Here is a 16,329-nt window from a genome sequence, read left to right as displayed (position 1 = left end):
ATTACCTGAGGAAAGGAGTCGCATATGCGGCACATTTAACGGCAGTTACGCCGCCACTCAAAATAAACAATGTAACTGAGAGACTGGGAACCAATTTAAACCTAGAATTTTACAATTTGAAATAATATGGTCAGCAGTAGGAGGATGCAGCACCATGAGTTCTGGAATACGCCACATGTGGATATACTATATATGGAAAACTGAAATTGTAGTACATGAGCATCACCATGCGGTAGAAAAAAAATGGAATGTTTACGAAGACGGAATTTTCTTGTCACAATTTAGGCTACAAAATATCAATGATCATCGTTAATCAGAAGATCGACGAAACATCAGGAGACCAAAAAATGTAACAAACTTAGTTTCGATTTTTTGATCACAGTAGAGGGTTTCCTATTGGCTGTGAGTAAACTTTGCCGAACCGGCTGGTTGTCACGTCGATAAGTGGCTCAACATGAACGTTGGATTTCAAGCAGAATATTTCAGACTTCATAAGATATTTAAATCTCTGTCGGATGAGTTCTGTAATTTACTGTGTTTTTTTCGTGAAAGGAAGTGCCTGTGGAAGTGGATTCTGTCGAACTAAATAATTAAATACATTATTCGCACACATCCGAGTAATTGTGAAGTAATAAAAGAAATTTTTGGTGGGCGCTGTAAGATCATGCTTCTGCAAGATCCTCTAGAAAATTATGAACGTTTTCGTTCGAATGCACTCATTTCTTGTGGAACTTTGCAGACAGATTTACATGTAAAAGAATACCACGTTTTGTCATACTTGGAGCCTTAGACTCAAAAACTTCTGCGTCAAACAAGCAGAAAGTTTCCTTCCGTCATTCAAATGACCTAAAAATTTCCTGTACTGGTCATTTTTGAGCAATTGTTGGAATGGTCAGCATTGCCAAGCTCAGAAAATGCTCCTGATGACTCTGTTCTTGTGTTTTTTATTTGAAATTTAGCAATAGTGGCTTGTATTCTACAGCCAACACAGGGAAATACTGAACACGGATATAACAGGCCTTTCTTTGTTAACTTCAGTTACAGAGTAATGTAAACCTAAATAACATCTACCTTCTGATATAAATCCATCTCAACTGAAAACAAATTTTTGCAAATTCATTCTCCTCACCTAACCATCATTAGACGACAAGCTGCGTGAACTACATATGGTGAAATACTTTGAAAAATGTTGAATGTGACTGGCTTCCACAAACAGAGCAGGAAACTACAGATGTATGTGTAACTGGCTTCAGAAATAAAACGGAGAAGTAAAAATATGAATCTAACTGACCCAATTGCTAGGAAATAAATGGCTGCCACTACTCAATCGAAATGAATTAGCTAATTTTCAAATTTACTTGTTAACCAAATTTACAGAGTGACTGAAATCTAAATCCACTTCGAATCTTAATCTAACTCCAATGTTTTCATTCCCATTCCCACACCCGCTTTTCTTTGATTTGCTGGGAAACCTACTCCGGATAAACAGTTGAATGCGTTTGGTTCCACAGTTAATACGTCGAATTAGAAATCTGAAAGTAACTGGCTCCCACAAACACTGCAGGGAGAAAATGTATGTAAATGGCTTCACAACAAATGGATAAAACATTGCGACTATATTTATATACCGGGACAAGGATTGGTGTAGCAGGATTGGCCGCAACGGAAGATCTTTAATTACGTCAACTCAGACCAGACAACAGAAATAAACAGAGTATCAGGATCATCCTCGAATGAAGATTCTTTTGGCTTTTGCTTTTGCTCGCCAGGCAACACTAGACCCAACCTTATCAAGTTTCATCTGCAACCAGCGACAACCCGTTCGCGGAGCTAAAAAACACTCTTCACTCTCTGGAGACATTCGCTTTCCTTGGTTACTATTCAAGGCATTCAAGATGACAGGTGAGTCACAAGTTCCTGTGAGACTTCACTCTCCATACATATCTGCAGACACGGGCAGCGCTTAACTTATTCTGAATGCATTGTTATCTTATCGTATTGTAACTGTAGTTGTAATTTACTGTAATCGTTAGTTATGATATTTTTGCTCACAACTTTAACTATAGTTGTATTAATAACTGCAAACGTTTCATTTGTGTAATTCATCATTTTCTCTTAACGGTCTTTTACTAAAACTCCTAAAACATTGGAAAAACATAAAAGCGTAAGAAAAAGCATTCTTTATTATTATTCTTTGGTAAAGTATTTCTTTTACAAGACTATGTATGCTAAACTAAACACATTATTTATTATAAACACTGCACTACCTATTGTAATGGGAATGCGGAATTAAATGGGTAAAGCCTTCAATCATGATAAATGCAGCAGAGGTGGTATATCATTTTAGTCTGGTCGCTAATAGTAATTACTTAGTGGTTTTGAGTTATAGGGTTATTGAAACACTTTTAGTGTACGTTTTTGTGAATAACGGGTAACCATTGAAGATCGTACTTCACGGTTTTCCGCTGTACAACACAGTCACTTCAAATTACACAAAAATGATCCATCTGTGGCTTCCATGTTTGTTTGTCACGATTAAATTCGTTATTTCCTTTACGTCATTGAAATGTAGGTAAACAATGAACTTATTGTAACATTTGCTTATTGATGATAACAGTTTTTTCAAATGGTCCAACCGTGGTTGTTTACTGGGATCAGTGAATGAGTTGCGCAGAAAGCGATAAGAATAACTTCCACATAGTGATTACTTCACGCACTATATAACTAAATTTTATAGCGTTTTTCGATTTGAATTTGTAGTGACCAATAGGGAATCAGTATTAATGGTTTTAGGAATAAGGATAACGGTTCAACTGTACAACTGTATAACTTTTTTTAAGCTTTTTGAAGGTGATTAGGCCACAAGTTAACATGAAATGTTTATCTGGTAAGCGAGGAACCAGCTTAAGGCCAGAAGTATACATCTCTGATAAAAGGGTTGACATTTTATTGTCGAAGCAGTCAAACCGCTGTTTGACTAGAGTCGATTTAAAGCAATGCGTTTGTGGAATTCTGCAGAAGATGCAGTTAACAGATGAGTCTTTCCTTAATTTTATCCAACGAGCTATGCCTGCATCGCGAATTAGGCAACATATTTTCAAACTTTTTCTTTATTGCATAAAAAAATTCATATGCCACTTAGCTGAGCAAAATCATTACAATCCAAAACCTAGAACGCTTGCAATTTGAAGAAGAATCAAAGTGGGTCCACATTTTCCATTGTTAAGTATAAGCGATCGAAAATATCTTGCCAACCATACCGTAACTCGGCAAGGGTCTATTGATATGAATCAGCTATACTGTATAGCGGTGTACAGTTTTATAAGTATAACCTATACCTATTAAAACTCAGCAAGAAACCACGACAAAGTATTTGAAAATTAGAAAAGTACAAAATCAAGAAGAATTTCTTTGAAGTAAATGCTTACTTTGTTCATATTTTGACTCAATTTTGTACTTATTCTAATAACTCACAAAGTTTGTAATTTATTTAAACTCTGTGAATTCAGCCTTGAAATATTTATGCTTATTAAAACAAATTTTTGCTCAGTGTGAAATTTTTTGAGAGGGAACACTGCATAGAACATCAATGTGGCTTTAAACCAAAATATTGGAAAAAATTAGCCTTTTTTATTTCTACGTAATGCTTGTGCAGATCTAATAATATTTTAAAATTATCAGTCATATATTAGGCTACGTCTATTTATTATATCAAACGCCGTGCTACTCTATGGTCTTTGTTTAGGATGTGTACCGTTTCCAATTACATCCAGGTTACTGAAGCTGTTACCACAACACACAATGAGTTTCTATCTGTGGATCAGGGTCTAGTGTTACAGTGACGTTGAAGAATCTCTTTAAATATGGTCTGAAAGCGGTGATTGCATTGACATGAATAAATAATACATCAATATCAACGCTGTGAGCTTGGTTAACGTAATGTGATGCTTAACCAGCTTTAGCGGTCTAAGGAATGTGATATCCTCGCAGTCATATTAACGAACATCCTGTTTAGCTTTAAGATTGTACAGTTAACTCATAAGGAACTGATAAACAACATTTATCAGACTCTTAAACTCAACTACAGAGCACAGTGAGTTGAATGGGCAACAAGGTCTTCGAGCGTCAAGGCAACGAGCGTCGGCTGACGATAAAACAGTTCTATTCCGGTGAAATATTGAAGTATTACCAGTTTCCAGTGAAATATTGCCAGTTTGTAAGAAAATGCGCAGATGCATTAAACGTTTGTAAAGCAGAACAATAGAAAAACTTGGACCTTGTTCCAAAACTTGCATGAGTTTGTGTGTTCAAAGAAAGGTTTGACTAAACGGTACGAATATTATTGCAGGTAGTGCAGATGCATTTTTGTCTCATTTAAGCTTATATCAGTCTATGATTCCTAACAACTCGAAACCCAGGTATCGAACTTTTTTTGGTGCAAGTTCTGATAAACCCACGTTGTATTTATTTTTTGCTTGCGTCGCATCATCCAAATTTGATTCTGTGCCCCAGGACCGTTTAATAGAAGCGAAAGTCTTTTGTTACCACAATGGTAACGTCATCAAGTTCCTGGTATAACGTCATTGTTGTCGTATAAACGGCAAAATATTTTGATTTGTGTTGAGTAGTTTATAAAGTGTAAGTACGTGATGATAATGCGATGAGTGATCACGTGATATCCCAATGATCACGTCATATGGTGTACGCTACTCCAAACAGCGGTTATTACAAAGATCATTGTTAACATAACAGTAATATCTTTTTCGTGCAGGTGCAGAAAGGTTTACTCTAAGATAAGATTAAAAATGAAATTGATCTTTTTATTTCTGATGATACTTCTGACCTCAGCACAAGCAAGACCTCAGCTTTCATTTGCACAGACTCTTAATTTTAGTAAGTAATTTGGTTTAAATCGTAAATTTATTGACCTGTTTTTTTGACCACAAGATCCGGGTAGATCATTGGTGGTCAATATAAGGATCACGTAGGAAACCTTCCGAGTAGACTAGTATACAAGCCTACTTATAAAATACTTTCAACTAGCCTACTGTGGTAGTGATTAATTATTGAGTCATTGGCTCATCTGTAACAATTGTGACGATGACAATTGAGATGTCGACGTCGAAGAAAGCAAAATTGGTTATCTCGGTTTCTGTATATTTTCTTGCTGGTATTTCAAGCGTACCACTGCTTTTGTATATCGCATCATGATTATTTCAATTTCTGACTATGATTATTTTGTTGATTTTTAAAATTTGGATTAAGTACACAATTTGCGCTCCAAAATGAATTCTTGAATAGAAAGAAATAATGGTACAATAATAGATCAAACTTGATTTTGATGTTTAGCGCTCGGTGTAAGGAGCAGCATTTTGTAATTATTATTATCAGTATTATACGACGTCTACCCTAGATAGCCAATAAAGAATGATCACGTCATGAACACCTCATACTTGTTGGGCATGTGGGGATGGCGGTTTATCAGACGGATTTGTTATCATGACAATTGTTTGCTTCTCTTATAAATTTTCACATTTTGCTGAGTGATCGTGTTGTGGCTGCCTGTTAAAGACAAGACATCAAGAATTGGACATAACATATCTTCTTGTTAGCACTATGTCGGTTTGTCAGTTGCATGTTTAGAAAATATCGGTCCGATAGTTACGTGTTTGAATAAATTCCAGGTTTAGTTAATTAGTTTCTGGTATTTTATTGGAAACCTCTATTGCAACATTTGCTGATATTTTAACAAATTCTGTTATAAGCCTTGACTGGCGTCATCTGCTTAAACGACGACATGTGACGTCACATATTACTGACTGTCGTAATAGGCGGTGTGCGTGTGTCTGTCCCTTGTCTGTTAGCCCTGATAACATGTGACGTAATATATGGTAATATATGGTAATATGACGTAATATATGGTGGTAAGATATAACTGAGGAAATATTCGATGCATGGTGATATTCCTGCAAGAATATTTTGTTTGTGTTTAGGTCATTGCCACTTTTACAGTCCACGCTGCCAACCATCCGAGTTCAACTGCAGGTGTGAGGATGATGCAAAAGGGGATTCCCGTGAGTGTATACCACAATCGTGGGTCTGCGACGGACAACCAGATTGCTTGAATGGAGCTGACGAAATTGATTGTAGATGCGGTCCTGGCGAGTATCAGTGCTATGATGGAGTCGGTGTGAGATTTTATCAATGCATCAATGAAAATAAAGTTTGTAATAAAGAGTTGGATTGTGTGAATATGAGAGATGAGTATAATGAGAAGTGCAGGGGAGGATTCCAATGCAACAATGGTCGATATATACCAGCATCATGGAAGTGTGATGGATATGATGATTGCAAGGATAACAGCGATGAAGATATTTGCGATGGTTGCCCACAACACAAATGTGATTGTTACAAGAAAGAAAACGACACTTGCGGGGATAAATGGAGATGCTACGATGATGAGGGTAAGTTGAATTTGTTGTCGTTGATTAAACAAAATTTTTAAAACTTTTTCTGAGATTTAAATTTATTACTTTAAAGTAAAATGAAAGCTATGCATAGGTTATTTAGATTTTGTTTGAATCATATTTTTCATTCGATGCTAACTCATCAATAACACCTTAATCTTAATGTTAACTGCATGGTCAAATAAGATTGTTTAATAATATGACTTACACTTGTAAAGGAGGTGTAGTTCTGTTAATAATTTTCTTTAAGTTTTATCCGCATTTCTCTACGTTGTTTGGCAATAATCCATTGTGACGTCATATGCGCTAAGTTTTATTGAATGTGAAATACAGTATTAGCCAAACACAGTATTGTGAATTAAATTTGTGCTAGAGTTTACTTTTAGTTTCTTTGTTGAAGTCGGTTTATGTTTTGTTTTTTTTTTAGTTCGGTAAAAATAAATCGCCTGCTCTGCCGTAACCATATAAGGTTGACTCACTATTTCCCATTTCAAGCCCCATGTAAAGACAAACCGGTTTTTCTTGCGCCGAAATAATCCAAGCTCGGTAATAAGAATCCAAACTTAATTTCGTTGGGTTCCAAGTCAGACCATAGATTTTAATTAGATTAGAATTGGTCAGTTTTGTAAATGTACGGTCATATTTGGCATCTGGAGTGTTGGCAAGGGAATATCCCCACCTAAATCTAAATATCCCCATCTAAAGTAAATTTTAACAAAGGACAAATAAAACAATTTGTTTATTGGCTTTATATCTGATGCGTAATTAATCGCAGATTTTCAGATATTTCTGATGGTTTCTGACTTTGTTCTGATCATGGACTTATCAAAAGCATTTTTAGACTGCAGAACTCGACCTATAGGATTGAAAAAAACATTAAATTTTTAACTTTTTCGAGCCGTAATGGAGAATTGTTGCTATTATTAATAACAGCCCCGTGAAAAATCATAATGTGCTTTTTAATCGTTTTACTTTCGTGCTCTTTGCACCACAAAACTACTTTCGTAGAAGCTGATACTTGCAAACGTTTGTAAAAGTTCACTCATGCCCGTTACTTTCATAACAAACCATTCACTGCTCAAAGATCGGCAGCGTACATGTTCAGTGTTCAGAAGAATGATAAAATCAAGACTTCAAGCATCCAGCAGTAGAGGATTGAAGTAGGACAATTCTCGTACAAGATCGTGAATACATCTACAAAAAGAATCAAATTTAATACAAAATCATTCGTAAACCTGGAAGGACATCAATGCGGCCCATGACATGCTCTCGAGAGTGAATTCTCTAGGGGCAACATTATCGTGTACAACAGTAATCTCGTGGAATTTCACAGGAACTTCCGTCATCCTAGGATCTGTCGTCTACACTATCTCGTAAAGGCAAAATACCTTAGACGGTCTTTAGAAAATTTTTGCCCAGAGTCTAATCTGTGCTGAGATTAAGCCACTGTTCTATAATTTTAAAAGCACTGATCTTATATAAGCAACACAGCTCTTGGAGAGAATTTCAATCAATTTTAAAAGCCCACTAAGAAAACGCTATCTATATGCATCTAACATCCAGATGGCAAAGAATTAACTGTATCTGTGCATGACTTGACACCTTGATCACCAAAGCAAATGGGTCAACAAGTGCCGCCTTCTAAATATTTGTTGAGTATAAAACTAACGAATTTTGAAAGAAATTTCGCACCTGCTGCCGGAAAGGATACCAGCTTATCGAAATGGATCCAACAGATACGAAAGAACTGATACACAATTGAATGAAAGTAGACCGAGACGATCGGGCAGGATTATGAACCCGTCAGATCGGTTGAGTTATAGTTACAAAAGCGTGTTTTTTTCCGACTTGTCCATACGTAGCTTTGCGATAACGGAGTCGGCTGAACTCTGATTAAACTTTTCGTGCATGGTCCTCAGTGAGAAAAGCTTGAACACCACTGGCCACCAGCATGATTTATATAAGCCACAAAAGTGTGACCAATCTGTATAAAGCGCCAATATAAACACATTATCTACAAAGAACGGTGAAAGGGAAAACAAAGCATGTGATATAACTTAACTATGTCACTATATCTAAGACCAAACCATATGAAATAATATGTTCATATAATGCGGTGACAATGCTTTTGTAACACAATAAGGTTAAAAATGACTTGGTTTCTACACAGACGTAAAATTGCAAATTAAAATTTATTCTTGTAGAATAAATAGAAAGCTTAAAATTGTTTTACGTCTTAACGTTAAAAGTTAACTTGGTTTTCAAATTATCCGAATTATTAAAAATACTTTCTACAGAGAAATGCGATGGATATGGAGATTGTTTAGATGGCAGCGACGAATGGAATTGTTCATGCCCCATATGGAAACCAGTTCACTGCGATTGTAATAAGATTGATGATTTTTCTTGTAAAGGAAGAGAATATAGTTGTTATAAACATCAGGGTGGGTGAAGTTCATAAATAATAAGTAAATAAGTTCATTACAAACGATATTTTTGTTAATAAATGTTGACATTTTTATGGCTAATTACAGAAACATATTTTAAAATATCTTAATTAATTAAAAATACTTTGTGAAGATAAATGCAATGGATATGCACAATGCGAAGATGGCAGCGACGAATGGAATTGCTCATCATGTCCCTTGATGAAGCCACTTCAGTGCGCTTGTAATAAAGTTCATGATTATTCTTGTAAAGAAAGAGGACCTGTATGTTATAAGCACGATGGTGGGTGAAGTTCATTACTAATGTTATTATTTTGATAACTAATTACAAGAACATATTTTAAATTATCCTAATTAATTAAAAAATACTTTATGCAGAAAAATGCAATGGAAATGCACAATGCCCAGATGGAAGCGACGAGTGGAATTGTCCATCATGTCCTTCAACACAAGCGCTTCGCTGCTCTTGTAATAAGATTGATGATTACTCTTGTAAAGGAAGTGATGTACGTGTATGTTATAAGGATGATGGTAGGTGAAATTTTAGTTTTAAAACGTAACTGTATAGCATAAAGGTATTTTTCTTTAATGATGTTTAACTGCTTATTTTGTAATGATTTAGTTTGACAAAATAATGCTAGAAACTAGGTTCATTTACTAGAAAATATTTAGCTATTATTTGATGTTTGTTGCTACTCTTGTTTATTCATTCATATAGTTGTTTTTATGTCGTCATACAGATGTATAATGCAAATATATGTCAACTAGCCACAGATAAAATGAACATGCAGTAAAACACATAATTGTTACGCCATTTTGTAACATATGCAAGTATTCTCCACAGGATCATGTCACAATTGGCATTATCAGAATATCTTAGGCTTGGTGCGCAATAATACGTTTCAAATGCACGTCTTCATAAACCAGTCTGTCAGCGCTAACTCAGCCTTATGTATGACAACCTCAGTGCATAGATTTAAGGCAGAGGTTTCATCCATATAAAAAATTAGAAGTTATAAGTTATAGAAATTATAGGAAGTATAAAAAAGTATATATAAATCATAGAAATTATAGAAGTGGTAGTGACGGCCTCACCCAAAAGAAGGGAACATCAATTTCTTAAAAATAGGTAACGAACAACAATGAATCCTGTCCAAATCATATTATTGTTATCACTGTGCCCTAGAAAGGTGAGAAAAAAAAAATGAAAAAAAATGGAGAAAAATGTTCGATCAAGTTTGGTGGTCTTTCAGTATTGTCGGAGAAGTCATCGCTTAGGTTTTGTTGTGTCTTTCCTTTGTGAGTTGTCGATGTTCTTCTAAATCCGCTCCCAGTTGAGTTGTCTTTTATTTACGAGCCAGCGAATGACACTACGTAGATACAAGTAATTGTAGATCCGTCAGATGTCGCTTCTTGACCTTGCAGTTTCGTCGTCCATTTTGAATTCCTTGTTTGTCTTTACCAAGCGATACTGGACTTGGTATGCCTCGGGCTGCAAGGATTACGTTCAAGTGACTCTGAGCGTCAACCGACACCTGCCTTTTAGTGTCATTCAAAGTGTCATCGGCGTTTGAGATCGCTTCGCTACATTCGGGGAAACTATAGGAAGCTTGTCCACTATGCCCAGTTTGGTTGCTGAGTAATTTGGTTATCTACGCTGAGCGGCGGTTGAAGATTAATGATTTGTTGCCATTGTTTGTTTTATTTAGTTTCATTTTGTTTTGTTTCATTTCATTTATTGCTTTGTTTGTTTTTGCGCTTCCCCATGATAACAAACCTTTGGTAAAATGTCCGGTTCAGCAAAGCCTATTCTGTGATTAGAAAGTTTGTGTTTGAGATGCCTGGCAATTTCAGATTTAACATCAGAGCCATAATCTATTCAGAAATATTCTTCAACCATTGGCTTAACGTGTACAACCAATCGGTTCTTCCATTGTATTTAACTTTTAACACCGCCTTTATCTACAGTTATGCCGGTTGTACCGTTGCTTTTTCCTCTTTGTCACGGTTGGACTGCCGTTTGTGAACTTGAACCTTCAAAAGTTTTTAAACAAACTTTATGTAACTTTGTATGATAAGAAATCTTCTGTAATATCTTGCTAGAAGCAAATTAATAATAAGAACACATTATCACAGAATTTATGTTTACGATTTTGAAACTATTAACACAGTGAATGGTGCGGTAATTCCCAATCCAAAGCAACATCGACATTACTGGCCTTCGATTGGTCTTTAAAGATGGATTTTGGAAGCTTATGTTTTCACTTTTTGTGTCGTTTATCGGCTCAGAGTCGGCGTATCAGAGTTGGCTGCGTGATATTGCCATAAAGCGGCAGGCCGACATCCAAAAGGTTGTCAGTTCGACGCTCACTGAGATAATAATGACGTGTCGCAAGACACTTAAAAATTTGACTAAAGACGAACATAAAGGTGGACTTCACGCGGCTTCTCCTCGACTTGGTCAAAGTTTTACATATACGAGATGAAAAAGTGCCAAGCGTTACAAATATTAAGCAAATAGGAAGTAGGCCAAATCAAGTCTGGGTATACGATGAAAAACATACTTACTATAAGATTTACAATTAAATAGAACCTGCACTTGTAAACATTTAATGGGTTCAGAATATCAAGCGCACTTATTCATTTTGTGTACAAATAGAAGGGATATGAGTTAAACTTCAATGTGCGAACACGAATGTCATTGTGCTTAAGAACAAATCAGTTTAAGACAATATGTTCAGTTTTCACATAATTTTCGTTGAAATAGATTTAACCAATAGACTTATTGATAAAACTATTAGATTGTGCATCAAAATTTAACATCTTTATTTTTATAGAAAGATGTAATACAGGAAAGGATTGCTCAGACTCATCAGATGAAATGAACTGTTCTTGTGCTGAAGACAAATTCACCTGTTCCTGCTTCCTTAAGAACTTTCCTACTTGCAATGTGGAGGAAGGATGTATCTCGATGGAGTACGTCAACGATGGAAAGTTTGACTGTGATAGTCGTAATGATGAACAGTATATCAAATCATTTGACAAACTGAGTTGGGGTTTTTGTACTTTTGAAGTTATTAGGTTAGAAAATGAAAGCTTTTGTATCTCACCTTGGTGTGACAATTCCACTTGTACAAGAGTACCTTTATTAGAATGTAGTAAGTATGATTGCAACATGACTGACGCGGTTTGCTTTTCTTTCTGTTCTGGCACAAAAACTTCAGCTAGCAACGCTGACAGAATATTCCAATGTACTGACCAATCCATAATCTTGAATCAAAACTTCTGCAACGGAAAGAAGGACTGCAATGACGGAACTGATGAAATAACTTCTCAACCTGGATTTAAGTGTTCGGCCAAGTTCTCAACCATTCTATGCGTCCTTCCTCAATGGAATCTATACGACGACATCCCACAATGTTATGATAATTCTGATCTTTGTTTTAGCAGTGATGGCTCCTTTCATTGCTTTAAGTGTCTGGACAATCGCTTGATCATCTCGCCTAAGCAAGTCTGTGATGGTGTCGTTGATTGTTTCGATCTATCAGACGAATGTCTCTGCGAAAATCCATCTTTGCCGGAGTGTTTGAATATCTTCTTTGGGTCATCGCAATGCAACTTGTTTGAATTCTGGAGTACTGAATCAGATGACGTTTCTAGTACTGTGCGTTCTTTCAGGGACTATAATGAACTATTGCAAGTTGATCAAGATTTAAGAATTTGCAAGAACAAACAGGGTGTCACACGTGCTGTCCAGTGTGATGGAAGACCAGAATGCATCGACTTCTCTGATGAGTGCAAATCGTGTCCCAATTCTGCAGTATTCTGCAATGATACTTGTCGCACTTACTTCACGATGGGAGATCGATACTGCGATGGTTACATTGATGAGGCATGGAAGTACTTGCAAGACACAAACTGCTCCAAAGGATTTGATGAAAGAAACTGTCCGAAGCGATTTCAATGCAAAGCTGGTGAGAAGCATAGCATCGACGTCTTACAAAAATGTGATGGTAGGGAAAACTGTGATGATGGAATTGACGAAAAAAACTGCTCCAAACGACATTATTGTATGACAAAGACAGGAAATTTGACATCGATTCCAAAGTCTTCAGTTCTAAATGGTAAACAAGACTGTGTTGATGGGTCAGATGAATTTTTTCCAGGAATATTCTCGTCCGCTCGTGATATGATTAGCAACCTCTGTCTAAAAATATGGCTGTGGTTTATCATTATACTCACCATTGTGGGAAACGTTTACGTCGCCATATTCTCCATTGTTCAGCTGCACGAAAGTAAAAACAGAAATGCATCTTTATGCAACCATATTTTAATCATCAACCTCTCTGTCTCTGACTGTTTAATGGGAATATATTTGATGATTATTTTAGTGAAAGATGTTCAATTTTCAGGCAAATACTCCGAATTCGATTATGAGTGGAGATCGAGCACAATTTGCTCATTGGCCGGAAGTCTGTGCATGATTTCCAGTCAAACTTCCTGCTTTCTCATGGCTATTCTTACCGGTTACCGCTTGTATGCTGTCTTATATCCATTCAAAGCTCGTAATGCGTCTGCAAAACCTTGGATTTTTGTTGCAATATGTTCTTGGATAATTTCTTTCATCATTGCTCTCGTATCTAACACCACACGTTACTTTAAATCAAAAATTTTTTTTCTTAACGAGTTTTCTTTATCTGACACAGTCACTCACGATTATGTCACAGACTTTGTTTGTCGTCTGGTCATTCTTACAAACACGTCACAGGATCTCAATGAAAATTCTTGGCAAAGCGTTAAAAGCTTTTTAAATAATAAGTTTCCCCAATACGCTACCAGAGGTGAGATCGGTTACTACGGTACTACAAGTGTGTGTATGCCACGATTATATGTGAATCGCAGTGATAGTTTCTGGACTTATTCCATTGTCATAGTAACCTTCAACTTCCTTTCTTTTCTCTTTGTACTCTCTGGATTCGGCTTAATCGCTTGGAAAATGAAAAATCGCCCGATAAAAAGCGACAACGCGCAGAAGCAAAATGCCAAAATGAATCAACGAATCGCTCGCATCATTGTTTCCGATTTTCTTTGTTGGGTTCCCATCTGCATAATGGCTTACATAAGTGTGAGTGGAGTGAAGCTTCCAGATGGAGTTGAGATATTCACTGCAGGAGTGCTCCTCCCCATCAACAGTGCATTTAACCCCATCTTGTACTCGCCTTACATCGAAACGAAAGTGAAATACTTGTTGAAACGAATTCGCCCAAATTAACTGCAATCAAACCCTCCAACCTAGATGCGATGGAGGTTAAAGTCATTTCCTAAGTATTAAGTTTACTCGATCAAATTTACTTGGCATTGTCTAACTCTAAAACAACTTATTTGCGTTTAATGTCTTTATTTGTGTCTAAATTTTGAGTTTAATTTAAAGTTTAAACTTTCAAACGACTGTTTCTTCTTTTTTGCAGAATTTAATCGGCTGACGAGAAACTTACATAAAATATTTTGCCGCATGTAACCAATTGCTCTGTAAACTATTTTGGTGTGATTTAAATTAATATAACATTTTCGTAAGTGTTGCTGTTTGAATGATTCTCTTTTTCATATTTTTTTCGTGCTCTAGAAAAGCTACAATCATCCAAAGTTTTGTCTCGCTCAAACTTCAACTTAACAATTGTTTTAGCCACTTAAAAAGTCATTTATTAGCGACAAGTAGTGTTGATGTTAAAAAGTAATAAAATTATTTATTGGTTATTGACATGTTGGCATGATACGACAATGTTATATTTTGTTGCTTTGATGGCTTGCATTAAGATATATTATAATTATATGTGTTTTGCTAAAAAACAAAAGAACGCAAAATGAAGTTACAAGATCGTTTTATTTCATTTGTTGTAGATATGTTTAAGCTTTTCTTGTTGTGTGATGATTATTGTCAAAGAACATACAAATTATATTTCATTTCACTTTATGTTTCGCTCTTTGATAATTGATTTTGTAAACTTTAATACAATTTTAACCCTTTGCATGAATTCACGACCCAACACAAGCATAAATATTATAAGCTACGTCATTTGAACATTTGACCATTGTTTATTGTAAGAGACATCACTTCTACAACATTTTGTTTTATTTTTTCTTGCTTTGACTTATAACTGGTATTGTTCTATTATATTTGTCGTCTTATCACATAGTTCATCACATTTTGTCAAAACTATTTTTAAAAGATTAAAAAAGTATCAAATAAAACAAAATTAAAAAACAAAGAAAGCATCAAATTTGCAATATTTGTTGTACAGTATATTTGTTTAAGTTGTTGTTGTAAAACGTTTATCATTAAACTAGTAAATAGGTTACTTTGCTTTTCATCTTATATCGATCTTTTCATTTCTTGGTTTTATCATAAGCTCTCATTCATGCTATCCCCTGTTTGGTGACCAGGACAACTCTTACTTAAATATTTCACTTCATTTTCACGCATTCATTCTTCGAAAGTAACATTACAAAGTTTATGAAAATAATTGTTTCGGCTTCAATCAATACAATTTCGCTACAACACAAGTTTGATACATCCCCACTGTAGATTGACGCTAAACGGCAATTTGAAGACCAATGATTTGTGGTCTTTAGGAATATTTTAGTCGAACAAATGTAACGTCTATAACGTCGTGCTATAGTTTAGTCTTTGTATGGGATGCGATAGGTTTCAATTAGTTGCGGGTTACGTAAGCAGTTACCACAACGCACAATGCGTTTCCCTTTATAGATCAGCGTCTAGTTTTACAGTGACATTGAAGAATATCTTTGTATGTGGTTTGAAAACAATGATTGCATTGACGTGAATCAATAATTTAATTAATTAATACAACAATATCAACGCTGTCAGATTGGTTAACGTAATGTGTTGCTTAACGAGACTTAGCGGTCTATGGAATATGACATCATCGGAGTCACATTAACGTTTATCATCCTGTTTAGCACTGTAGAGTTACTTGTCTATAGAGTTGTGTGTATGATTTCTATGGGTACGTGCTTCATCTTTATCTCTATATATATATACAAGGTTGCCATCGGTCTCAACTCAAAAATAAGCACGACTAGGAAACGAAAGAAGAATACCACTTCAAACAGTGCACAACAGGAGAAAGCAACCAATGTTCCTAAAATAAAAAAAAACAAAAACGGGACACTATCTGCATGTTCTTAATTTTGGTATCTCTTTGGTACAAAATGGCATACCAAAGGTGTCAAAATGTCCAAAATACGAACCACTGTCCTAAAAACAAGACGAAAATAAGGACATTTCTTATAAAAAGAACAAAAATATTTTCTAAGACACGGACCTTAAAAATAAGGACAAATCTTAGAAATAAGGACGGTATGGCAACCCTGTATATATATACGATACACGTGTT

At 35.6% G+C, this 16,329-nt stretch overlaps 1 protein-coding gene across 1 annotated transcript; it reads left to right on the top strand.

Annotated features, from left to right (window-relative positions):
- The first annotated feature begins 4,765 nt into the window (after positions 1–4,765).
- Positions 4,766–15,437, top strand: LOC143465083 (uncharacterized). Its single transcript, XM_076963232.1, has 6 exons — positions 4,766–4,893; positions 5,994–6,464; positions 8,765–8,911; positions 9,048–9,197; positions 9,293–9,445; positions 11,752–15,437. Exons 1-6 carry the CDS (start codon positions 4,806–4,808, stop codon positions 14,184–14,186), a joined length of 3,444 nt encoding a protein of 1,147 aa, XP_076819347.1. The 5' UTR covers positions 4,766–4,805; the 3' UTR covers positions 14,187–15,437.
- Positions 15,438–16,329: the final 892 nt, after the last annotated feature.

Source organism: Clavelina lepadiformis, chromosome 7, assembly GCF_947623445.1.
Source record: "Clavelina lepadiformis chromosome 7, kaClaLepa1.1, whole genome shotgun sequence".
Taxonomy (NCBI): Eukaryota; Metazoa; Chordata; class Ascidiacea; order Aplousobranchia; family Clavelinidae; genus Clavelina; species Clavelina lepadiformis.
The sequence above is the reverse complement of the archived record's forward strand: the minus strand, read 5'-3'. Positions and strand labels throughout refer to the sequence as shown.